Below are 25,430 nucleotides of genomic sequence, written 5' to 3' on the forward strand. Positions count from 1 at the left end.
TTTAGAAGATTGGCCTAGAAAGATTTTGTAATTGTCTGTTCATGTAGACAGAGTTAATTAAGGAATCTATGGAAGACTTTTGGGAGACTTTGAACCTAAAACTTTTGAACTACCTGTTATTATGTAAATCTGTTACCCCTGGCGACCGATCACTGCAGCCATAAATACTGATGTAAAACTTCATTCGGGGCTCCGCAATTTATTGGGATATTATGGGGACTCCTGAGCCCCTTCCTTTTTTTATAAATCTATTCTTTATGAACTGTACCTTCATCTATGTGTATTCTTTTATTTGTATATTCTATTATTTTCTATTTTCTATTATTTCCTCATCCTTTGCGACAACCCATGCCTGAGGGACCCGATTCTTTGCTGGGAGTGTAGCTAACTCCCCGCACCCATTACCCTTGAGACCTGACCACCCTGGAGATCTGATGGGGCTCCTTATCCTCCTCCATCCCCCGGGGGATGTGTGGTCACCCTGGCTGCCTTCAGCTAGAATCCTGCCAGGTGGGTTTAGCCAGAACCCCCCTTGGCCCTGATGTCCCCTCTTAATCATTTTCTACCCACTGACCCCCCTGCTCCTTGGCTGTAAATTCCCAGCTGCCCATGCTACATCTGGAGTTGAGTCCAATCTCTTTCCCCCACTGCAAAATCCCATCGCAGTGGTCCCTGTGCCTATCGTGCTGGTCCTGTCCTTACCATGCTTTAACAAGTGTCATCGAGTAATTGTTTTCTTTAACAGTGGAGGCAGAGGGGAGGGGAGGATGTGGGGACACTCACCAGGCCTGAGAAGTGGACATCTCCTTCCTCTTGGCCCGCTAAGCCTGGGCGTGACTTGGGGCTGCTTTAAAAATCAGAGTAAGATGAAGAAAAGGGGTAGGCAGGTACAGAAGTCCCCCCAAACCTGCCGGAGATAGGGGTTCCTGTCCTGAGATGGATTTGGGAGCCCTAGAAAGTGGGTGCTGGTGGTGGAAGTGCACGGCCCTGAGGCTGGGGCACCCTATGTCCTGGGTCTCCTGAGAGGACATGCAGGTGCCTGGTCCTAGCGCCCGGTTTGCTGAATACTCCCTCAGGTGAGGGAGGCAGGCGGGAGGCCAGGGGGCTTCCAGAAGCATCTCAGAGAGGCGGGGGATGGGGGACACTGGCTGGGACACCCAAACTGGGCATGTGCATGTGGCTTGTTGCCCTGGGTCTGGGGCTGTAGGAAACTGATTGCGGAGAAAGGGGAAAATACAGCCAGGAAAACAGGAAACGAGAAAGCCCTGTCCGGCCTCCCAGCTGCTATGTGTTGGGAGCATGGGGGTGCTCCTGGGGGGGGGTGTCCTCTGAGGAGTGAGAGACCAGGAGAGGACCTGCTACATCCCCAAACCAGAGGAGCATGCCCCAGGCTCCTTGGGTGAGAAATGCCCCCATCCCCCGTCCTTGGTCCCAAGCTCCAATCGTGATTGGAGTTTCCTGTTTTCCTGGCTGCCTTCCTGGTAGTACTTTTCCCTTTCTCGGGCAGAGTTCAAGCTGAGCCCTCAGTCTGTGCGAGGGCCAGGGGCCTGGTACTCTCCCCACCCTTCTCTGGGGAACAGGCACCCCTTCCTCAAATAACAAGGAGGGCGCTGAGGACGAGGGCTTGGGGCTTCTAGGCTGGGACGGACTCTACCCGGGGAGCTAGGCTCAGTCCAGGCCTGTTGGTCCCGGCAGTGTCGTCTTCCTCACTCTCTGTCGCCCTCTCGTGTCTTCTTGCTGCCACCACACCTCGCCTCAGGTCTCAAGCCTCTCCCAAGGTTTCAGGGTTCATCCCCTGGTTCATCCCCTGCCTCCCTCATTCACTCGTTTACTCATTCAACAAACATTTCACAGGGGCCTATTTGGGGGACACAGAGATAAAGCAGGCATGGCCTGGCCTCCAGAAGCTCCGAGCTTTAGGGAGACAGAGACATGCTAATAATGAAATGGCTGGAACACAGGCTGCAGCCCCAAACACAGGCTCCCAGAGGGGCCCAGTGATGGGGTTCAGCACAGCGGGGGGATCAGGAAGCCTCCTTGGAAAAGGAGGTAGCTGGGCTGGGCCTCAACCTGTGAGTGCACCTGAGCCCGTGGAGGTGGCAAGGACATGAACGGGGTACAGCTGGGCTGGGATGTGCTGGAGTCAAGGGCAGTGACGAGAGAAACAGGAGCCAGGATGGCAAATTCCAGGTGGAGCCAACTTGGAGAGCCTTCCAAGGCCCACGAGCTGGTGGACATGGTCACAGGACGCAGGGTCCACAGGCAGGGGTTTCTGTTTCATTCATTGATTACTGTGTCCTCTGAGCCAGGAACCGTGCTGGGCACATAGTAGGTGCTCAGTTAAGTATTTGTGGGATGAGTGAATGAATGGTCAGGTTCATAATTTAGAGCTAGCGGGAAGGACTAGAGAGGGCAAGATGGAGGCAGCCACCAGCGGGGGCGACAGTGGGGACAGGAGCTGAGCTGGGAGGGGAAGGAAGCCCTGTCTTGGGGTAGCCTGGCTGTGGGGTGTGGAAGAGGAAGCCCATTGGGCTGGGCAGTGAGGGAAGGGGCTGGGGCGTGGGGGACAGCGCAGTAGGCAGCAGGGCCCCAAGGCCAATGCTGAGACAGGCTGAACTGTGTGCCGCCAGCCTTTGGGTATGTTTCGTGGCCCCCGGAGATGGCATCTCCAGAGCAAGGCCAAGTGTGCCCTTCTGTAGCCCCAACCCCTTGCCTGGGTCCAGTTTTGCTGAACTTGTCTAAAGAGTTAAAGAGATCACCAGGGCTTCTTTGAACAGCTTCCTCAGGTCAGAAACAGAGCCACTGGCCAAAGGCCATCTCAGGTGCCCCTTCTAGTTGGGGGGAAGACGAACCGGAAGCGGGTTGTGTGCAGGCACAGCCCCAGGCTCTGGGGACTGGACGGAGGACACCTCCCATGTCATGGCTCCCATAGAGAGGGGAGCCTGGGCCATGTCGGCCGCACCCTCAGCAGAGGTGGAACCCCCAAGGGCCCCAGAGGGCTTCAGAGGGTCCATGAGATCCCAAGTCACATGCCAAATCGTGGGCATGTGCACATTCTTTTGGTGAAGGGTTCTCAGCCTTCATCAGATTCTCAAAGGACATGATTTAAAACAAAACAAGGAAAAAAGAAACCAAGGCTATAATCCACCACTCTAAGAAAGGGAAAGGAATAAGGAGGAGGAAGAGAAGGAAAGAAGAAAGAAGGGGAGGAAGAGGAGAATTTGTGTATTTCTTTGGATCTGATAAAAGAAATACAATGGGAAGCTGGGTACAGTGGCTTGAGCCTGTAGTCCCAGCTACTCAGGAGGTGGAAGCAGGAGGATCACTTAAGGCCAGGAGTTCAAGACCAGCCTGGGTGATACAGTGAGACTCTAAAAAACTAAAAGAGGGAGTGCAGTGCTGTAGGCCAGTTCCTCTCCTCGAGCCTAGCCAGGGCCAGGCACTCAGTGTTGTCCCTAAGTGGCCATCTTGAATCCTGGCCTTTGCCAGCCGCCATGCTGATATTTCACTTCCCCTTCAACCAACCCTGTGTGTCACACAGCCAAGTGCTGCTCGGAGCTGTGTTCCGACCACTCTGGAACAGGCCACCTTGTAGGGAGGACCTCTGTGGGTCTGTCTTGTCCCCGAGACACTGCTGAAGCTGGGCTGGGAGGAAGGTCTCCTTGGGTCCCTGTTTTCCTCCCCACTCCAGCCACAGGAAGGTTCTACAGACTCATGTTCAGGATGGGGGACAGACATGCTGGGCCCTGGTTCCTCGGTGCCAGCTCTTCTCTTCGGGGTCCCAAGGAGGTGTCTGAGCCCCTCTCATTCCTCAGACGGAAGAACCCCGGACCCCCGCCCTCTGGAGTCTCCCCGGGTGCCACATTCACAGAGGCCTGGTCTCACCACCCGCCATCCGGGCACCGAGGGTTTTATTAGAGTTCAATTTGTATCCGCACCGCGGAGAAAGAGGAGGGGGAAATAGAGAGAGGGGAACCCGGACCAGACCCCAGCCCCCCTCCCCCCAGAGCCCAGGGCATCTGCCCAGTTGGGCCAAGGAAGACTTTGAGAGATCCCTGAGGGCCCCAGGAGGAGGGGGCTGGGAGCAGCAGAAGAGGAGGGGGCACTGCTTGCCTGTCGATGCCCCGGGCCAACGCCCTCCCTCCCTTCCAAGGGCTATACCACCCCTTCCCTGGGGAGCCTGGGCTGACCATGGCCCCCCCAACCCCCGGAGGAGGTGCTCCCTCGGCAAGCCCAGAGGCGCACGTTATCCTACGCCTGTGACCCTGGGCTGTCATCAGGCCCATGTCCCAGACCCCAGCACAGGCTGCTCTACTCTCTGGTGGGGCTGGGGTGCTGCTGACCTGTCCCCCTCTCCCTGCTCCCCTGGGCCTGCTTGGTCATTGGACTGCGTTGTTTTTTCTCTTTCTCACAGACGCCACCTCCATCTACCCACCTCCTCTTCCACCTCCTGACCTCAGGGTCCGATGCAGCTGTGGCCTGTATCCCTCACCTCTTGCCATGCAGAAGGCCTGGCTGGTGTGGCCTTGGCCCAGGGCATGTGGTGAGGACTGGAGGGGACAGCCTGGCCTGGAGAGGTGGGACCAAAAGTCAGCTCCCCTGCTCCCCAGGCTGGGGCTCTGGGGGCCACCCCGTCTGGGTACTCCTGGGCCAGAGGAAGGGCTTGGGGATGCTGTGGGGCCGGCCACCAGCCCTCAGCCAGGGTCCTCCTGCAGCCAGCTCAGAAGGACACAGCTCCCCAGTGTGGATGGCGGTGCACCAGGGTTTGGCCATCCTTCCGTCTAGTGTAGATCCTGCCTGCCGTACCACCTCCTCACCCTCCCAGTGATAGGAGTGGAGAGTCCCAGGTTTGGCACCTTTTGAGGTGTCCCTGGGTGCACTGAACTGAGGTGAAATGACAGCAGACCGTGGACTCTTGTGCCAACCACCAGCAGCAGTCCCCAGCCTGGAGAGCTGGCATCAAGCAGGAAGGGGGACATGGCGTTCCCTGTGTTCGCAGCGGCTCTTTGTTCCCTGGGTGTGGTGGGCAGGCAGGAGGGAGGGGTGGGCACCCTCGAGAAGCAGCACAATCTGGCTGCTCCTTGCCGCAGGGCGCCCACACTCAAAGTCTTCCCTGGTCCCATCTGCCCACGCGCTGGCCCCTGGGCCTCTTTGTAGCCAAGCGGACCTCCACGTTGTGGTCCTGGGGCCTGCCCCTCGCCTGTCCCTGTGCCAGGGGGCACCAAGCTGGGTCTGTGGGCTCAGAAGCCCCCACTCTCAGAGCTGCTCCGGCTGTGGTCGCTGGGACTGGGGGTCCGGGAGGGGCTGCGCGTATGGCTGCGGGTCTCACGACTGCGACTGCTGTAGCTTCTGTGGCTGTGGCCGGGGCTGGGGCTGCGGCTGTGGCTCCGGCTGGAGTAGTCGCTGCTCAAGCAGCTGGAAGAGGAGGAGGGGCTGGGCCGGTAGTACGGGATGGGACGCTTGCGGGCACTGTGGGAGGAAAAGCACGTTACAGGCCATCGGGGCCTTCATTCAGGCCCCGAGCCCCATCCCAGCAGTGACCAGGGCTTCCTGCCTCAGTTTCCCCTGAGCCCTGGCCTTAGAGACCCCCACCCGCTAAACAGAATTTGAGTCAGTGGTCACTTGCCAGTTCCATGTTGATCATTTTGTTTTCTCATCCGTTTGCAGGGAAAGGAGCCCAGAACGCTCCTAATCTGACTATGTACTGGTAAGTGTTTGTTGAATGAATGAAACTTACACATATGGCCGCCTCACATCAACCAAGCTAAGCAGTGGCTTCTTTGAATGGAGGTGTCTGGGAATATGGCCCAGCCCTGCGTCTCTGTTTGCCTGTCCCCTGTGCAATCAAGGATTTTGGTTTTCTAGGTCTCTGGAAGGGAGCAAGGAAGGGACCCCTGGCCACTGCTGCTGGTGCCCGAGGCCCGTCCAGTCCTTCTGGCCCCACTCCACACTCAGCTACCTCCCGCTGGCCCGGAGTTAGTGTGAAGCCAGGAGGCTACGACCCAGAGGAAAGAGAAGACGGTGGTTAAGGGGGCAACAGTGCCCCACCTCAGGGTTAATTCTGAGGAAGAAAACAGGTGTGCGTTAGTGGGAGGAGGAGGCAGCTTGGGAGAGGGGCTGAGTAGGTGTCAGGTGGAAGGTGTGGGGGGTGTCTGGCCATCTTAGGACCCCCAGCCTATGGCTGGGGTGTGTGACCTGCCTAGGGGTGTGTCCCAAGCCTGGTGGTCTGGCCTCGAGCTTTGGGGTGAGGGGAGGAGGCAGGGCCTTCCCCTCCCTCGGCTGCCTGGATCACCAAGGACTAGGAAGGACGACTTTGAGAATCATGCCCTGCTGGAGCTGAAAAGATGCTCAGGGCACCTGCTTATCATATGGATGTGGCAATCAGGACCCAGAGAGACACACAGATCTTCCAAGGCTGCCCAGCAAGGTGGTGGCAGAGCTGGGCTCAGAACTTGGTGGCCCTCCACTCCCTGCCAGGGTAATGTAGGACTTCAGGGTGATTCCCAGGAAGGCAGACCATAATCTCACCTGGAGACCCAGGCCCAGACCCCTCCAGTCCTAGCAGAGAAGCCCTGATCATGAATTTTGCCACATCGGGTGCACCCTGGGCTGTGTGGGGCAAGTGGGGGGACAGCTTCCTCTGACTGCTGCCCCAGAGACCACACTGCTGTGCCCCCTCCTCCAATTCCCGGGGTTAGTGAGAAAAGGAGAGGCAGACAGACGACAGCTGACCGGAGCCAGACCAGCTCACATGGGCATCTCCCCGGCAGCCTGTGCACAGGGGTCCACCTGGCCCCCAGGCTGGCCACAGGCCACTCAGCAGGCTGGACCTTGAGATGAAGGAGAAAAGGAGACATCATTGTCTGGTGATGGATGTGTGGGGAAGGGCGGGGCTTCGGAGGGGTGGCTGGAATCTTCCAGAGCTGAACTCCGTGCCTGCTGCTGCCCACCCAGACCCAAGTACAGACCCCCGTCCCCTCCATGGGCCCCTCCATGGGCCCCTCCACTTGATGAGGCCCCCCCACCTCTGTCTCTGACCCCCCCACTCTGGCCCCCTCCTCAGTGAGGGAGGCCTCAGGCCTGCGCTGGGCAGGGAACCCACCTGCCCCCCTTCAGCTCCCCGCTCCCTTTGCCGACGCCCCCTCCCCTCCCCGCGCCAGCTTCAGTCGGTCCTCTGAGAAGGGCCCCGGGCCCGAGGCCTTGGTCACCGAGCCGGCCAGCGGCCCTCCATACCTGGTGATGCGCCGCGGCTCCATGAAGCTGGGCGAGTCCCGGCGCCGCTTGCGGATGGGCGAGTAGCTGCGGGAGCGGCGCCGGGCGCGGGCGGCCTCGGCCTCGGCGTGCCTCGCGCGGCCTTCGCCGTCCTTGTCCCTGCGGGGGCGGCCCCAGGTGAGCACGCGGCCTGGCCACCCAGCCCCGCAGCCCGCCCCTCCGCGCGGTCCCGGGGTCGGCTGGGCGGGCGAGCGAGCACTCACCGGCCGAGGGTTTTCTTGGGTGACGGCGAGCGGCTGGCGCTGCGGGTCCTCTGCTCCGCCGAGCGCGAGCGCGATTTGGAGGGCGAGCGGCTGGAGCTCCACGAGCGCGGGGTGGGGCCCGGGCTGCGCGACGAGCTCTTCCCCTCCGGGCCGCCGCGCCTGCCGTGCGCGCCCGGGGACGGCGAGGTGCTGGCGGGCCGCGCGCGCGGGGGCCGCTCCTTCGCCCTGGAGGAGGGCAGGGCACGGGGGTGGGGGTCAGCGACGCGGAAAGTGGGCTTGGGGACGGGAGGGGTCTATGGGGTAGGAGCTAATGGGGGGGTGTCAGGGAGGGACTCCGGTGTGTGTTGGTGGGGACAGTGATCAGTGAGGGGGCAGCGCACAGACGGGGGATCCGTGTAGGGGGCTCAGTAAGGGGAGGGTGTTGGGGGTGGGGGGTGGGGGAGAGTGATCAATGAAGGGGGAGTTCAGGAGGGGAGAGGGAGTCCCGTCGCGGGGGTGACCTGTGGGGGAAGGGGATCAATGGGGGAGAACCCCATGGGGTGTGGCGGATGCTCCGTGGCGGGGTGGGGGTCAGTGAGGGGAAGTGGAACTGGGGGGGGCGTGTCGGGACCAGTAGGGGAAGGAGCCCCACGGGGAGATCGGTGGAGGAAGAACTCCACAGGGAATGGAATACTCCGGGGGGGGGGGGTCGAGACCAGTGGGGGAGGGAGCGGGGGGTGCCAGTGCAGGGGAGCTCCGTGGGGTGGGGGCAGGCTCACCGTTTCCCGTGGCTGCCGTGGCCTCGCTCGGAGCCGGGCTCAGGCCCGGGGCCAGGGGCGCCGCCGCCGCTGCCCGAGTCGCTGCTGGAGCGGGCCCTGCTGAGCGAGCGCGACGACCCCCGGGGGGGCGCGGGCCGGGCGCGCCGGCGGCCCCTGCGTCGGGGCGCGGACGCCGAAGACCGCGAGCGCCGCCGCCGCCGCCGCCGCCGCCGCCGCCTGGCCGCCCCGCCCGCCGCGCGGCCTCCGCGACCCTGCGACGACGGCGCCGAGCGCGGGCTCGGGCTCTGCTTCCCCCGCGCAGGCGGCGTGGGTGCGGCGGCCGCCGCCTTGTCGCGGGCCCTGGGCGAGGGCGAGCTGGGCTTCTGATGGGGAGAGAGGCAGAGAGGGCACGGAGGGGTGGAGAGGGAGACGGAGAGAGCGCCAGAGACGGGAGACAGCAGCGACAGGTGGGAGCAGAGAGAGACGGAGAGACGGAGAGCAGAGAAATCGGAAATCCGAGGGCAGAGGAAGGCGCGCGGAGACACAGAGACAGACAGTCGGAGAGGAGGCAGAGGAGAAACAGAGAGGAGAGAGACAGGGACAGAGACGGGAAGTTAAGAGAAGCAGGGAGGGAAGTGGAGGCAGACAGAGGACGAGAGCAGAGGCAGAGAGAGGACAGGCCGAGCGGAGCGAGAGGGAAAGGGCGAGGGCGAGAGAGCGGGCGGGTGGGGAGGGGAGAGAAGGAGAGAGGGCTTTCACCGGGCCCCGCCGAGGGCTGCCAGTCCCGGAGCATCGCACACACGGTCCCCGCGCCTGCCCTGCCTCTGCCTCTCCTGAATGTCCACCTTCTGGCCTCAACAGTGCAGCTCATGCAAGGTTCTCGGCATGCAAAACACAAGAGGGACGGAGCAGTGGGGGGCGGGGGGCTGGAAGGGAGGGGCTCCAGGACAGGCACCGGGGCTAGCGCTGACCCCCGGCTGGGACGAAGGGACCGACGATTCCCGGCAGAGAGAAGACAGAGCGGCACCGGGAGGCGGGGCCGGGCCAGCCCACCAGGCCGGGCCCCCAGCGCAGGGGGGTGGGCAGGGGATGGAGGGGTCACACGGCACACAGATGGGGTGGGGGCGGGAGGGGGGACAACTGAACTCAAAACTGAACCGAAGAAAGGGAGGAAAAACGGAAATAAAAAACAAAATCCACAAATGTCATTAGATACCAAAATCAAAAACAATGTCTCATCTCCTGGGGAACCTGCCATTTTTCTGTTAATACTTTTCTTTCTTTGTTTTCCGGCCCTGCAGAGAGCTGTGGAGCTGTCAGTAGCACCCGACTGTCTTTCTGTTTCTCTCTTTTTTTTTTTTCTTTTTTTTTTTAAGTTCTGATTTTTAAGTCCCTCTTGGTTAACGTCCACTTACCAATAAAGTGGCACTTCCTCCTTTAGTAGGTAAGGTGTGTAAGAGAAGGGAAAAGTGTGGTAGCATAAGTTCATCATTAGATTCACAAAAATGCAAGAGAGATAGAGAGAGAGAGAAAAAACGCAACCACCCCATTCTAGGCCTGAGAGGAGGCCATGCCGCCTCTGGAGGAAGGATTGGCAGCACCCAGCTCCTGAATGGGCACCTCTTGGGTGACTGCTGGATAGAGATGGCAAATGTTTTCCAAAAGTGGAGGCAGGACACAAAGATTGGGGTACAGAAAACCAGAAAGGGCACCTGGCACGTCAAAAGGGCCTGGCTGGGAACCAGGAATCTGAGAGCCTGTGGCTAACCTCACCAAGTGACCCTGGCCAAGTCACTTCCCCATTCTGGGCCTGTTTCCCTGTCTACAAGATGAGAGGGCTGGCTTTTGCTTCCTGATGTCCCTTCCAGGGCAAATGTTCTAGGATTCTCTGCATGTCCCCGGGCCACCCTCCCAATGCCCCTCCCTGTGCAGAGCTGACCCCCTCTCCTGTCCTTGGGCCTCCATCTACAGCAGTAGCAGCTGATGGCACTTGTCTGTTTATAGGTCTGTTCCTGTCCCCAAGCCATCCAATCACCACCACCAGCTTGACTGTGTGACCTCCAGGGCAGAGTTGGAGTCCGATTCAGCTCTGCAACCTCAGTCTGTATCACAGAACCTGGCACTAGTAAGAACGGTTTGCCGAGGAAGGAAGCAATGCCCTCACAAGGGCCAGGGCCACCTGGGGAGTCCCAGAAGCAGGGTGGGGTCCGGATCAAGCTTTTTTGGCAGGCTCTTTGGATGAGAGGACAAAACTTGCTGCCACCCCTCTGGGCACCTTGCTGCCAGGTACTGGAAGGAGCACGGTTTCCTTGGCATGGCCCCAGGGTTTCCTGCAGAGGGTAAGGCAGTGCCTGGATCTGAGCCTGGGCGTGGAGGTGGGGCCAGGAGGACTGGCGGCTGAAGCAGCCAATGAACAACAGCCACCATGGGTGAGAGCAGCTCCCCAAAGCCAAGGGGGCCATGAAGACCTCTCCTAGGAGAGCCTGGTGGCTCCATTTGGGGCAGAGTGGGTATCACCTGGTACCGAGGTGCCCCCCTGACTCTCCTGATTACCAGCTCACCCCCCACCTCAGGCTAGGAGAGTGGGAGCTGGGTCGTTCAGCCATGGCCCGTCTTAGATGGCAGTTCCATTCCCAGTAGACATCACCAGGAGACCCCTGGCTGCACTGGCACATACCCCTCCACCCTGGGTTCTGTCATTCCGCATTCTTTTCCCTCAAGAGAAGGCAAGTAAGGAGGAAGTCTCCAGGAGCAGCGTATTTGCAGTTTCTGGCCTGTGCCCTGGGTTGTCAAACAGTGTAAGGTGGACAGACACCAGGTGGGGGAGCCTTGGGAGCCAAGGCACGGTGACCCATAACTTAAATTGCCACTGAACCCTCCTTCGAGAACTCTTGCTTGCCACCTTGGCCAGGGGAGCCCGCAGGGTCAATGGGCAGAGCACTAGACCCCGGAATCAGGACCCGGATCTGCGCCAGCTACTTCTGACTCAAGGGAAGGGGCCGGCAGCAGGGGAGGAGGAGCAGGAGCCATGCTCTTCCTTCCCACAGACGCCGCAGAGCCCTGTCGACTTCCCACTGTAGGGCTGGGAGTGGGGTGGGAGTTTTAGGAACATAAAGGGTCTGGGTCATGGCTGCCCACCTCCCTCATGGTGCTGCCCCAAACATGGAGGTCCAAGCCAGGCCTGGGTCCCCTGTGCTGGCCTGGACACTTCCTGCCTGGTGTGTCTGTCCTGGCATCCAACCTCCTCTCCATTTCCCTCTCATCTCCAAGCTACTGGCCTGGCATAGCCATAAATGACAGTAATTGGCAAGGTAGAACATTCTGGAATCAGCCCTGATGCAAGTGTGCTCTGAGACCTTAAGGAAGTGACCTAACTCAGGGGACCTCAGGTTCCCCATTGGTAAAATGGCAGTAAGTGGAGTCTTTGCTGGGTGGGCCCATGTAGGAGCCGGGAGGTTCTTTTTAGGGCACTGACTCATGGTCCCCTCACAGACTGACAGGGCTGGAGCAGTGCAGGAAGGCCTGGGCCCCATGGGGTGTCCCCTAAGGGACAGGATGGCAGAGAATGGGAGGAAGGTACTGCTGGGTAGCGTGGCAAATAGGGCCAACCTCACATCCCTCTCCACCCATTCCTCCAGAAGTTCTCGGGAACAGTCACCACGATCCTGCCAGAGGCTGCGCCTTGTCCTCACCTTGGCTGGGTCTCATTCTTCCCAGGAATTGCGGGAGGATCCAAGGCCAAACACTATGGGATTTCACAGCTGGGCAGGACTGTGGTGGCCAGAGACCTCCAAACATCTCCTCCAGGAAGCTCCTCTTTGTGACTCTTGTTTCACTTGCCTGGATCTCCTCTCTGCCCAGCCACCCCCTGCCTGGCTAATGCCTGCAGCTCCTCCACCCTCCACTCTGGTGCCTCCTACAGGAGCCTCTCCCAACCTCTAGGCTGGGTCAGGGGTCAGGTGCCCTTCTCTATGACCCCACAGAACCTGTTCCTTCCTTCGGTGTGGCCTCTCTCCAGCCCATGCTAGGGCTGGGGCTACCGTGCCGAGCTCCCCACCCACATTTCAGCTTCTCCCCTCCCATCATGCTGCGTGATCTTTGGCAGTCCTCCAGCCCGAGTGGAAGGAGGGCCGCACACCCAGGTCTGCCTGCCTCTCTCCTGGCATGGACGCCCAGATGGGGCCTGGCGCAGAACAGGGACTCAGCACACATCTGCTTAGTGTGTGTGTGAATGAATGAGTGAGTGAAAGAGGGACATCCCCTGTCTCCGAGCCCTGCTCCCGCGAAGTGAGCCCTTCTGCTCCTTGGTACCACTTGCTCCCTGACATTTTTTTCTTTTGCTCGTGTAAGAAATCTTTGAGGGCCAAGGGGAAAAGACAATGAAGAGAGCGGCAAGGGTTGGGTGCTCACCAGGTCTCTGAAGGACAAGGACAGTACTTGGGAGATGTCCCCCAAGGGCTCAGAAAATCACTGCCTCTAACTCAGTGTGTGAGGTCCCACTGGTGGGTCCCTTGTCATAGCAGCATCAGGCTGGGACAGTCTCCGCTGTCAGACCAGCAGCACTTTCCCCCTCGCTGAAGGACCACTTCCTGTCTGCCCTCCCGGCACCACCCAGCTTGAGCGGCTGAAGTCTGGAGCACCTGCCCCTGGGATAAACCTGGGGTGGGGGTGGGGCCTTCTCCTTCCAAAGCTGAAGATGGGGGCCCACTGTGGCCTCACAGTGGTTGGGGGAGCTGAACTTCTGCACCTGCCCCCAGGTGGGAGAGGAAGCAGTTTAAAGGGCAGGGGTGGGGAGGTGGGGTCCCCGGCACCTTCCTCTGACTCTAGTACCCTCAGTGTGGCTGGATGAGCATTGGGCTGAGAGTCACAAGTCCTAGGACCTAAGCCTGGTTCTACCCCAACACCCTGGGGGACCCTGGCCCCTACTGACTGTCCTTTCTGGATCATTCTGCTCTGAGAGACCACATTTAAGCTGCTCAGATTCAGAAGATGCATGACGCGGGGTTGAGGGGGGTGAGGGAGCCCCTGTCTGTGTTGGGTAGTGGCCTAGGTGAGGGACAGTGAGCTAAGCATCCACTCCACCCCCCAAATGACCCCACAGAGAATTTGCTAAGTAGGCCCTCTAAGTCCAGCGCCTGCTCCTGGCCAGCTCACTCCCCACAGTTAATCTGTCATCACACCCAAAAGACGGAGCTGTGAGGTTCAGCCCAGGTGCCAGTTGCTGCCCCAGAGCCTGGCAGCTCCTGCCCCAAAGCTCGGTCCTGCTCCCAGGGAAGAGCCTGTGGCAGCCCAGAGCTTGGTTCGCCCCAGCAGGCCCCAGAGGGTGGGATGGGGGCTCTTCCCTTGTGCCTGACCTCAGCCAGAACTTCCTCCAGGATCTGGAAGCCAAGAGGCCCAGCACAGGCCCCTCCACCACTGCCTACTGCCCAAGTGGGCCCTGAGGGCCGGTGGGGTAGCCAAAGCCCCAGGGGCTGGCAGGGATACAGGGTGAGGGGCTTAGCAGCTATCCAGACAACAGAAATCAAATTGGCTGGACCGTGGCATACAGTTCAGGAAGGGAACACAGACTTGGAATGCTAAACCACACAGAAATGCATTCGGACAACAAAATGAGAGAGAGAGAGGGAGTGAAGGAGGAGTCCGGGACTGGGAGTGGGGGAGTGGAGAGGGACAAGGAGGGCAGGGAGGGTGGGAAGGAGGGAAGATGATCCAGAAGAGTCGTCAGGGGAAAGTCAAGAAAACCAAAGGACAAACCAGGAAACACAGCTTCGCAGCTCATTTGAAGAAAGTGCAAGTTACAAATGAGTAGTCACTGAAATAAATAAAGGAAAGGGAGAAGGAAAAAAACCAACCAGAGCGAGATTGAGAGAAAGAGAGAGAAAGAAAACCACATTCAAACCAAGCAGAGTGGCGGGGCTTATCTGGAGATGGGAGGGGGCGAGCGCACAGCTGAGCTGGGATACCTACCTTCTCAGTGGTCAGGGACAGGAATGCAATAATAAAAAAGAAAAGAAGGTCTCCGCATTGGGAATGCAGAATGGGGAAAGACAGTGACCCTGAACTCTGCTCCCCCTCTGAGCTAGCAGATGGGCAGCCAGTGTGCGGTGTGGCTTTCGATCTAGTCCCAGGGATGCATCGGGCTCTGCCCAGCCATTTCTGTTTGCTTTTTTTTTTTTTTTCTTTTTTTAAACCACGGGCTCTACTAGCCAAACTTTCCTTAACTCTTTAAACAACAGAAAACCTCCAGAGGGCATGCAGGAAGCAGTGGATGGGCGCAGAACCACATGGTGGGCTACGGAGGGGCTGGCAGCATGAAAGAGGCCCATGTCAGGGGAAAGAGATGGAGAGGAAGAGAGAAAGCGACAGAAGACAGACAGACACACAGACAGAGACAGAAACTGGGAGCGAGGGAGAAAGAGAAATGGAAAGACAGAAACAGTGACAGAAGGAAACAGAGAGGCAGGAAGAAGGAGAGAAAGGTGTACCCAGACAGAAAGAAGAGAAAAGAGCAGTTTAAACAAGGCCAGTCAGGGCGGACAGATGGGGTGATGTGTGCATTTAAAAGGGAAGGCAACCACAGATCCAATTTGGGGGAGCGATCCTGCCAGTCCTGCCATGGATCAGCACCATGCCTTTCCCCCCAGCTCTGATGTCACTCTAGCAAAACTCATCCCTCTCGCTCCCTGGCTTTGCCCTGGGAAACAGGAAGAACATCCTGGGAGAAATGCCAAGCTGTCCCCTCCTCTTGAGACTCCCCCTCTGCAGCCATGGTCACTGCTCTTTCCGGAGAGTGGATAGAAGGGAGGCCTGGGTGAGGCAGGTCAGGGCATGCCACGGCTGGGGTACTTCTTGGGGTCACCCACTATGTTATCAAATTGGGGCCAGGAGCAGACACCAGAGGGAGCTCAGGGCCATGCTCATGAGCCTTCTCTGCTGCCCTTGCCAAACAGCAGGTGCTACCTCTGGGGTTCCCCTGACACCTCTAATGCTAGAAACAGGCAGAGCCAAGGCAGGTGGCTCCACTTCTAAGACTGAAAACTTGGCACACCCTTTCTGGCTGCTGTGCTGGGCTTCTGGGAGGGCAAGGCTAGCACCAACCCATGCTCGTAGGGGCTGGTGGGAGGCTGGTGAAGGCACCAGGTGAGACTGGATGGAAGGGCTTGTCCCATGAGGTCGCCTGCTCAGCATCCTATTCTCTCCTCCCATGTTGTGTGACTCTGAGTAGCTCCCTGCCCTCTCTGTGCATCATTATTTATTTCCCCATCTGTATGTGACCAGTGAGGACTTAGGGTTCCCTGAGTTGCTGACTCAGCAATCATATAGAATGGGCTTCTGTAATGCGGGGGCCACAGGTGTGGGCAGACCCCAGCCCAGGGAGTGGAGAGAGCTGGAAGTAGATACCTGGAGGGGTCTGCAGGAGGCAGGCAGTCGGCATCCACCTCCCAAGTCCTCCTCCTCCCGCTCAGGGCTCCTGGAGTGTGCCTTCCATTTCCCACCCTTTCCACAGTTTGGTTGGGGGTTTTGAGGTCAGACTCAGGGGCTGGGGTCTACCTCTAAAAAGCTGTGTGACCTTGAGCCGGTCACTTGACCTCTCTGAGCTGCAGTTTCTCTTTCTGTAAGCAGCAGAACCCAGAAATCCTTTTGGTGTTCAACTCTCATCGCCTGGGATGGGACAACAAAGAGGTTGGAGCCACCACCTGCCTGGCCTCAGTCTCAAGATCAAGACGGAGTGTCTGGCTTTGAAGCATTTACCTGAGCTAAACTCTCTCGGGTGCCTTCAGATCCCTCCTCCAGGTTTCCTAAGGATCCGAGGCCTGACACTGACAGTGCTGAGTGGCCTGTCCCCAACACTGTCCTCACTATACTAAACTGAATCAAGGAGTCACAGCCAGCTCTGGGAAGTTCTCTGGATGACGCAAGACAAGTGTCTTCCCCTCCCTGGATCTCCCAGCCTCTCTCCAAGGTTCTTTATAGATGGGGACACAGTAGCACAGCCTGCACCACTTGTTAATTTCAAAGCTGAGAGAGTTCCAGTGTTTGCCCGGGGTTGAGGGCTGGCTGGTGCTGGTGATTTGGCAGGAGCTGGAGGTGTGGGAGTCATTTCTTTTTAGAGTTAGCTTCCCTTTTAAATTCAGATTATAAAGGAAAAAAGTATAGAGAGATATGTATATATTAATGTTCACTTGAAATTCAGAAACCATCTCTGCATTAGGAGGAAAGGTTCCAATAGTAACACACACAAAAGCAAAATTCAAGAACAACATAGAAGATAGGAAAAAACCCAAGAGATAGTTTGCATTTCTGTACATTACAAAAGGGAAAAGATAATAAAAGGAAAAAGAAATACAAACAAAAACAAAATAACAGAAAAAGTTACAAAAACTTCCCCACCCTCTTCCCTTGCCAGCTAAACAAGAAATGGAATCACAATATTACCACGTTTCAAATGGGAGGCTAAAAAACAAACAAAAACATAGACGGGGTTAAAAAATGTTGAGCTTTTCTTTTTTCATTTCTCTCTCTCTTTTTTTAAAGGTAGCATCCAAGAATACCGCCCCCAGTACTTTTCCCCAGAGACATTTTTTTGTCCATGGTAAAGTCTGTGACCCCACCCCACCCAGAACTAGCCCCATTTAACTCCTCAGAAAGTCTTTTCAGGCAAAGAGGGGACCCCAGTGTGGGTTAGAGGCCTGGGATGCTCTGAATGAGGCCCCAAAGGGATAGGATTTGGGGGGCTGCCTGGTGAAAGGAGGGACAAAGTGCTGTCTCCTAGAAAACTCCCAGGGCCATGCCAAAATAGAGTCCAATTTTGGGAGGGAGACAAGATTGGGGTGCTGCCGAGGCTCTCTCCCCAAGGCTGGAGGCTAGGTCCCCTTCCCCAAGGGCCCTCTCGTGGGGACTCTACCTAGGTGCTGTGGCCATTTTGTCTGCTCATGCCCAGGGCCCTTTGGGGGGGGGGCAGGGAGAGTAATTGCTCAGGCCAATGGGGCCAGAGAGGGAGCTGGAAGTAAGAAGGGCCCTACGTTCAGCCCTGGCGTGAGAGAACCCGTGTCTCTGTGTCTCTGGGGAGGCCCCAGGAGGACGTGAAGCTCTTGAGAAGGTGTTTGGGGCCCTGTGCCCTTAGAGTTCTGTGCCCACGGTGGGTGGGTGGTGAGTGCCTCTCACCTGGGTTTACCCATCCTCTCCAGCCCCTGCCATGACTACCCTCAGCTACCTCTGCGTGTCCTCTCCCACTCCCAAGGCAGATCTGGGGACATCAATGTGACCTTCCTAGCATGGCCCAACCATGGCCCCTGGAGCCCAGGAGCCTGGTGCCCTGTCCAGGTGGGACAGTCTAGAGACAGGTAATGTCCATAAATAAAGATTAACCTTGAGACCAAGAGCCTTTTTTCAGCTGCCCTTGACTTTCCTCTCTGAGGCCGTGGGAGTAAGAGTGTTTGAGAAAAGAAAGGGAGTGAAAGGAAACAGCCAAAAATCAAAATGAAACTGACCAACACGTACATGTTTGCTGCTGAGACCTGAGGTCTGGGGAGGGCAGCTGTCCCCCTCCCTGCTGAGGCTTCTGGGGTAGTCTTCGGGCCTGGGGAGGGAGCTGCAGGCCTCCCACCCCACGTCCCCTGTGCCCACCCAGTGCCCCTGCCAGCACTGCAGCCCCTTCTCTCTGATGGGCCTCACCTCTGTGCTCTCAGATCAACAAAGGGGGATGTGGACCTTCTCCGGGTCTGGGAGAACCCCCCACCCTCGCCCAGCCCGTCCACCTGGGGAAAGGCTGAGAAGCCTGACTTCTCTGCCAGGACCCCCCTCCCCACACACACCTGCCTGTCCTGAAGGATGGGTGGGGACAGTTTTGGGGGTGGTCTTTGTGGGGGTTCTCTAAGGGAGCAATGGACTCAGATGGGAGTGGGCACTCTGGGATTGCCTTGGAGGGACAGCCATGGGAAGTGGAGCCCGCGGGTTTGAGACACCTGTCCAAGTGTGGGCAGTGCCTGGCAAGGGGCTGATTGTCCTTGGAGCAGGGACTGTAGAACTGCAGCCCCGGGCGGCAGCGGGGAGCTGAGATGGGGAAGGGATCTGTGGGGGGAGGGGCTAGTGAGGGGTTGAGGGAGGGGAGGGCGCTCAGAGAAGGGGCGGGGGCTTGGTGGGGAGAGGGAGGCTCAGGGGCCCAGGGGATGCCGAAGGGAGCTCCTGTCCCTTGAATCCTGTTCCTGACTGGGACTCCTACCAATGTCCATGGCCCTCCCACCCAAACATGACCTCGGTTCCTCCCCAGCTCTGCAGCGCCCCGGGTGGTCAACCCTTCTCTGGCCTTCAGTTTGCCAAGCTCAAGGGTGGCCCAAGACTGCAGGTCCCCCTCACCCGGACTCTAGGGCCAGGTGGGCGCAACAGCCGAGCGCACTCCCGGCGGCTCCCGTGCCATGACGCCCCCCGCGGAGGTAGGGGGAGCGGGCACAGGGGAGGGAGGAAGCGGCCGACCCTGAGGAAGGCGTGCAGCGCCCCAGCCCCCCGGACGCACTCATGGCCCCTGCCCTCCGGCGACCGCCCACCCCGCACGGCGCAGCCCGCGGCGCGGGAACCCTACGCGAAGCGCAGCGTACGTACATCGAGCGGGCTGTGCGCCGAGCCGGGGCGGCCCTCGTGCGCTCCGCTCCGCTGCCTGCTGCCGCCATTCTGCTGGGGCGACCCCCATCCGCTGCCACCCGATGGGGAAGGCGACCGGCTCCCGCTGGACCGCTGGCTGCCCGTCTTCCGCCCGTCGTCTCGGTGCCTGGGGCTCAGCCTGCTGTGGGGGCGAGGGGGGATGGGGGAGCCGGCGTGGGACGCCCCCTCTGCCAGCGGCCCCTCCCCGGCACGGGGTCTCCCTGTCACCCGCCCTTTGGCTGGGCGGGAACCTCTTCCGTTTGGACAGACTCCACCTGAGAGAGCCAGCTCCGCACTGCCTCGACTTCCAATTCCCGGCCTGGGCGCCTTCGGACAGCTCTTTCTCCAGGTGGGCGCCAGCACACCCCTGGTAAACTTCTGCCCACCGACTGTCACCAGCCCTCTCTCCAGCCCTTGGGAGTGTTTAATCTGCGAGCCCTTCAACCCCCCAAGAGAAAGCCCGCGGCCCCACACCCCAGCCCTCCCAGCGCCCAGGCCTACCTGCTGGGTGATCTGGAATCGCTGTACTGGGAGGAGAGGGAGGGGCTGTGGGAGCTGCCGCTGCTGTGACGGTGGGACCTCCGGCCTGGGGACTCCGTGTGAGGCCTGGCGTGGGCGAGGGAAATCAGTCTGTACCTAAGTTCTGTCCCCAACACCCCAGGCCCCTAGTTGCCTACCCTCCCCACAGGGATCCCGGTGGAGGCTGCTGAAAACCTCTGCTGACCGCGCCCCCCACCCGTCTCCTACAAGGAACATCAACCGGTTGGTGCTGGGTGCAGCCAGTCTGTGTGGGTCATCTGTGAGAACTAGGAAATTGCCCCCTTTCCTCTAGATAGCGCCAGTCCCCCAAGACCTCCCTCACCCCTCACCTGGTGGGGGGTGGGGGAGAAAGGAGAGCGGAGGAGTCACAAGGACTGAGCTTGGAAGGACCCTCGCTTGGGGCGCAAGAGGCCTCCAAATCCGGTCCCAGCTCTGACTCACCCAGGGCTCTTGGCTTCCTCCCTGGGTCTTAATTTTTCCATCTGGGCGAGGGAGACAGAGTGAGCTACCTTTAAGGGCCTGACTCTGTGACTCTAAAAGGTCAGGTTATCTATGGCGGAGGGGTGGGGGCCTGGAGAGTGGGGAGGGCACTCACCTCTTCCTGTCTTTGTTCTTTTCTTTTCTTTTGCTCTTGGGGCTTCGAGATCTGCAGAAAGCAGAGACCACAGTGATGGTGCAGCCTAGCTGTGTCGGGTGTGGATCTGAGATTTGTTCCTCTCTTGAGCCTGAGCCTCCTCGGCTGGCCAGGACTTGCTCACCCCACGCCACTGCGTTGGCCCCTCTCACTCTACCTCCGTCCTTCCTTGCCCATGATCACCTCCTGTCTGGGCCCCAACTGCAGCCCCCGCTGGGAGTGCCACAGGTGTGTGGCCAGGTCCCAGAAGGAAGGGGGGTGTTGTCTGCAGGTCTGGCAGCCTCGGGCTTCAGGTCTGGGCCAGGTGGAAAGGGTGGCTTACCCTGGCCTTCTGGCATAGGTCTCAGGGCCAGCCCCTGAGGAGCAACTGCATTTGTGCCTGCTGTGCCCACTGCCTCCCGTGCTCTCAGACTGTGGCCCGGCCCTGGCCGGTCACCAGGGAGTTAGGGAAGAAAGGACAGGTGAGCTAGCCAGAGGGTGCAAGCTCCTGTGACCACTGGGTGCATTGGAGCCCACACTGTCCTGTAGGTGCTTGTAGGCAGAGGGAGATGGGAAATTGGGGAAATGTGGAGGGGTGGGTTAGGTGTTTATTAAGGCTCCTCCCATAACTGGCAAGTGGCCCTGGGCAAATTCCTGGGGACAGAGACTGTGCCCCTCTTCAGGGCTGCTGGGAGGGGGTCTGGCTCTGCTGCTGGATGTGACATTGTAACTGTCCTATGACTTCCTTCCCTCTGTGTTGAGAGTTCTACTTTCTCAGCAACCCTTTGCTCCCCCTGGGCCACTGCTGCCTCTACGGGGCTCCTGCCTTTCACCTCCTCCTGTCCCCTCTCCTATCCCAGCCTGAACAGGTCACTGCCCTACTCAGAGCCCTGTGCTGGCTCCCAGCCCTCTAGGTGGAGGCCAGCTCCGTAGCCTGGCAGTCAGGCCTGCCCCCCAGAAACTCTACCTCCAGCCACAGCCCACCCACCCTGCCTCCTACCCACGAACCTTCCCAGGTCACAGAGGTCCTTCTGCCTGGTAAGCCCTTTCCCTGCAAATTCTGGGTCCTGATGCTCCTGCCTTCCCAGTCCTCGGCTTCAGACACATCCCCTGGGCATTGGACCTGCCATGTTGTCTAGAAATTCTTGGGGTCCCCACATCAAGGCTGACTCATGGGCAGCTGAGGGTTGTTCCTCCCCCCACCACTCAGTCTCCCACCCTGCCTGGCTCTGGGCAGGAGGCCCTGGAGTTGGAGGATGGGGCCAGGGAGGCCCCGCACAACCCCTCTCCCATCATTGCTGCCTTTGGGCTTTGGCCCCTTAAGGGATCACTAGCCTCTGTCCACATCCTCCGCAGAGCACCGCTCACCTGTGCCGTCTCTTCCTCCGGGACCCAGAATCAGACCTGTAGGTGATAAACGAGTTCTCTTGAGCCTGCCTTGGGTGGCCCGGGGGACACCTATCGATGGGCACAGGGCATGGGCCCCATGGAAGTGAGAGGAAGCTGGGGTGGGGGCAGTGAGGGTACCTGTCTCGGCGGTGCTTCTTCATGCTCTTCTTCTTCTTGCGCAGGGGGGATGAGCTCCCGCAGCTGTGGACACAGGGGTGGGCTCTAGTGAGCTGGGTGGGGAAGGGTGGCTGGAAATGGCTGGAGAGGCCTGGGTCCCTGGGGCACTGAGGCTGGAGAGGGGACTCTAGGCCATGAAGTCCAACTGCCCCTTGTACATACAGAGTGACCCGAGGCCCTGAGGGTTGCCAAGGTCCCTCAGGGTAGTTGATGGCACTGCCTCTGTTTTCCCCTCGTCACCCTTCCAGACCCCTTGGCATTATAAGTGAGGAGGTTTCAAACCCAGAGGCTCCAAAGGTAGGGGTTATGGCCTTTTGGGGCAAAGCTGGCATGCTAGTGGTGTCCAGGGCCCAGGCCCTGAGGTGCCAGGCCACTTGCCTCTGGAGGGGGGCCTTGGAGTCTCTCCCACCCACAGACAGACCCCCCCAGCCCAGCCAGCCCCTGCCCTCCTTCTTCACTGACCTGCACTCGGACTCTAGTCTCCTCTTTTTGCTGAGGGGATGCCAGGGAGAAAGAAGGACAGACCGTCGGACGGGGTTAGTTGGGGCCCCAGACGCTTGCCAGGGTCTCACTCAGAACAGGAGAGGGGGGACATGGAAATGGGGGATGGCAGATGAGGCCCAGCCAAGCCCCTCCTCCCTGGGCCACTCACCCTTGCGGTGGGTGCAGACCCCTGGGGGAGGGGGGAAGGGAGATGGCAGCAGGTGAGGGTAGCACAGGGGCTGGGGCAGTGGGTCCAGTTTTGGGGGAAGGGTGAGGGGAGGGTGCTTGGTGAAGGGGAGAGGCTCATCGAAGGGGCGGAGCCTGGAGAAGAAGAGAGGCCACGAAGGGGCGGTGTCTGGTGAAGAGGAGGGGCTCGAGGAGGGACGGGGTCTGATCAAGGGGAGTGGCTCGGGGAGGGGCGGGGTCTGGCGAAGGGGAGTGGCTCGGGGAGGGGCGGGGTCTGGCGAAGGGGATGCGGTCCTGAGGGGGAGGGCACTTAGCTGGGGGCGGCACGGTGAGGGGAGGGATCCAATAAGGGAAGAGGGGCTCAGAGCGGGCAGGGCTCACAAAGGCGACTTTGGTGTGGGTGTCCTGTGCCACCGAGGGACTGCACCCCAGCAGGGGCCCCGCCACCCCTTCCAGTCCCCTCCCTCCGGGCGCGGCTCTCACCGGCTTCTGCGGTGGCCGCCTTTCTTTTTCTTCTTCTTCTTGGGAGGCGGCGACGCCGAGCTGCTGGACCAGTGCTTGGTCCTGGGCGAGAAGGGGCGGGAGGCCGGTGAGCGGGGGCGGCCCCGCCGGCCACCCCCGCCCCCCGCCGCGGCGGCCGCTGACCTGTACCCCCGCTGCCCGCGGTAGCAGGCGGCCGGGCAGTCGCAGTCCACCGGGCCGTCGTCCTCGTCGAAGGGCGCGTACTCGAGGCCAGGCTCGGCGCCCTCGGTCAGCCGCGGGGTCTCCGCCACGCTGCCGGCGACAGGGACGCTCACCACCCGCCTCCCGACGGCCTTCCGCCGCCCCTTCCTTGGCGCAGCCCCTCAGGGCCGGGGCCTGGCGGGTCCCGGGGTCCGCAGGCTGCGGCCCGGCTGGGGGGCGGGTCACCGCGCGACCCGGCGGCGGGGTGTGCGGCCCCTGCCCCTAGAGGGCCGGGCGGAGATGCGAGGGACGCACCGGGCGGGTCCCTTACAGGCCCCCGGCCTCAAGGTGCAATATTTTGCAAAAGAGAAAGAAGAGCGTGGAGCACTGTACTTAGCCCTCACTCTTCTAAGTTCTCTCCTCTCAGTGCGTCCCCTCCTTGTCCTCAGTCTCATTAATTGAGCCCCTCCCCCTCACTAGACCCCCGCCGTCGATCCCTGTGCCCCTTAACCCTACTGTCCTATTCCCGAACCCCTCCCCCGCCCCTCCTTTCCCTTACTGACCACCCCCAAAGAGCCCCTCCCCTGGCTTAGCTCCCCGCTACCTGAGTCCCGGACACTGGTCTCTGGCTTTCCTTCCCCGGCCCACTCCCCGAGCCCCCTCCCTGCTGGATGCCTCCCTTCCCCCGTTCCCCTTCTCTCCTCCAGCCCTGGCCTCGGTCTCTGAAATATTCATAGCTTCTCCCCGCCGCCTGCCCCCCTGCAGCCTCCGAGGCCTCGCTGCTTGGCTCCCGCGAGGCTCCCTCTGCCGGGCTGTCCTCATCAATCACGGCCCGGTGGTGGAGGGTGCAGGGCTGCCATGCTTCCTATCCATCTTGCAGAACTCTCTTTTTCACTCAGCAGGGACTGGCTGCATCCTGTCCCTGCTCCAGGCTGTGGAGCCCCCAGCCGTCCTCTGCCGCAGACGCTTGTTCCTGCGGGCCCTTCTCTGAATGCTTCTTTTTCCTAGAGGCAGCTGGGCTTAAGGCAAGAGCACCAGCTTTGAAGCCCAGACAAGCACACATCATGCACTGTCTCTGAGTCGCTGTGTGACCTGTGGCCTGTCTTGCTCCTCTGTGAGCTTCTTCTCCAAGGTGAGACTGATAACTACGTTCCAGGCTGTTGGGAGAATTCGCTGAGGTCATGGGTGCTGTGCAGTTTCTTTTGTTATTGAACAAGCCCAGAATTGTCCCTCCAGAGGCCTGGCTCCAGGGTGATGGGCTCCAGGGTGGTGGCCCCCACCTTCCATTTTGCATCCATGCTGGCTCAGACAGTGCCCTCCCAGGTGAGGCTGAGCCTGGTTTCAGCAGAAGTACCCTCACTCCTGGGCACTGGCCCCCTGGCTCACCCCCTGCCCGCCCAGAGCAAGGGAGGCCAGGGCTTGCATGGCAGAGCGCTAAGGACCTGAGCTTTGGATTCACACAGACAGCTTTGAATCCAGGAAGGTCCACACTTGCAGAGCCTTGAGTCCTTATCTATACAACCAGGAAAAGAGCATCCCAGCGTTGAGGAGAGGGTTAAGTAAGATTCAGTCTGTGAAGCCCCTGAAGTGAGGTCTGGCCCCCAGGTAGCCCTGTTAGACAGAGGGGACTCTGTTGGTGCTTACACACCCACACCTTTCTGGGGAGAAAAGAGTCTGTGACATATGAAAAAGACACAGAGTGAAGGGAGGCAGGGTATAGCTACAGCGTGAAGGAAGAATTTTCGGGGAACCCACTAATGGATATTTGAAGACTAATTTTGTATTTAAAAAAAAAAGAATATTACCAAATATGACAGGGTTAGCTAGTCTTGAGGCCATTCCCAAGAATGCCATTCAATTCCCAAATGTCAAGCTGACCCTGACAGCCTTGAAGTCGCACAGGTAGGAGGGCGGTTTTTCTGGGGTGAAGGAGGAGAGGCTCATGTCACTCCCTTGCCCCTGCAGAGCCAGACACCCCCACATCCCTTCATTTGAACCTCTCCATTCTTCTCCCATGCTCCTTTTCCTGAAGCCAGTGGCCTCCTACCTCCTGTCCCTGTCCCTGTCCCTGAAATATCCAACTCCCTCAGCCTGTCTGGCCCCCACATCCTCCCAGGGGCCATCATCCCCTACATGGCTCCTCAGCCACACACACGCCTGGCACACAAAACATAGTCTTCAGCAAAACTGAAGGGCACCTCGAATATTGTGTGGGTGAGCCGGTGGGAGGAGGGAGCTTCAGCTGATACTGACACAAAAAATGATGGTTATTTACAAAATAAAATAGCTCAGTTTGGGTATTGCAAGATCCCCTCTTTCCTTCTAACTTCCCAGCTTGGGTTAGCCACTGAGTCCAGGCCCTTTCTGAAACTCCTCGCTTATGAACCCCCCTCTCTTCCTGTACCTCCTTACCCTCACTGGCTGCACCCCAACAGGCATCTTTCCTTTCTTCCTCTGTCGTGGGGACAGACCTCCTTACCCTGCTTTAGCTGCTCTCCTGCCATCTGCCCTCCCCAAGAGGGTCCCTCT

General features: G+C 59.5%; 1 protein-coding gene across 1 annotated transcript in view; it reads right to left on the minus strand.

The window, feature by feature from the left end:
* Nucleotides 1-5,240: 5,240 nt before the first annotated feature.
* Nucleotides 5,241-25,430, minus strand: part of SRRM3 (serine/arginine repetitive matrix 3) — a 30,855-nt gene continuing 10,665 nt past the window's right edge. The window contains 12 exon segments of the mRNA XM_045543082.1: nt 5,241-5,469; nt 7,234-7,371; nt 7,476-7,700; nt 8,234-8,595; nt 18,812-18,989; nt 19,352-19,456; nt 19,986-20,036; nt 21,372-21,407; nt 21,531-21,593; nt 22,032-22,061; nt 22,722-22,802; nt 22,884-23,012. Of these exon segments, the coding sequence (XP_045399038.1) occupies nt 5,241-5,469; nt 7,234-7,371; nt 7,476-7,700; nt 8,234-8,595; nt 18,812-18,989; nt 19,352-19,456; nt 19,986-20,036; nt 21,372-21,407; nt 21,531-21,593; nt 22,032-22,061; nt 22,722-22,802; nt 22,884-23,012 (1,627 nt within the window).

Source organism: Lemur catta, chromosome 2 (genome assembly GCF_020740605.2).
Source record: "Lemur catta isolate mLemCat1 chromosome 2, mLemCat1.pri, whole genome shotgun sequence".
In the NCBI taxonomy this organism is placed as follows: Eukaryota; Metazoa; Chordata; class Mammalia; order Primates; family Lemuridae; genus Lemur; species Lemur catta.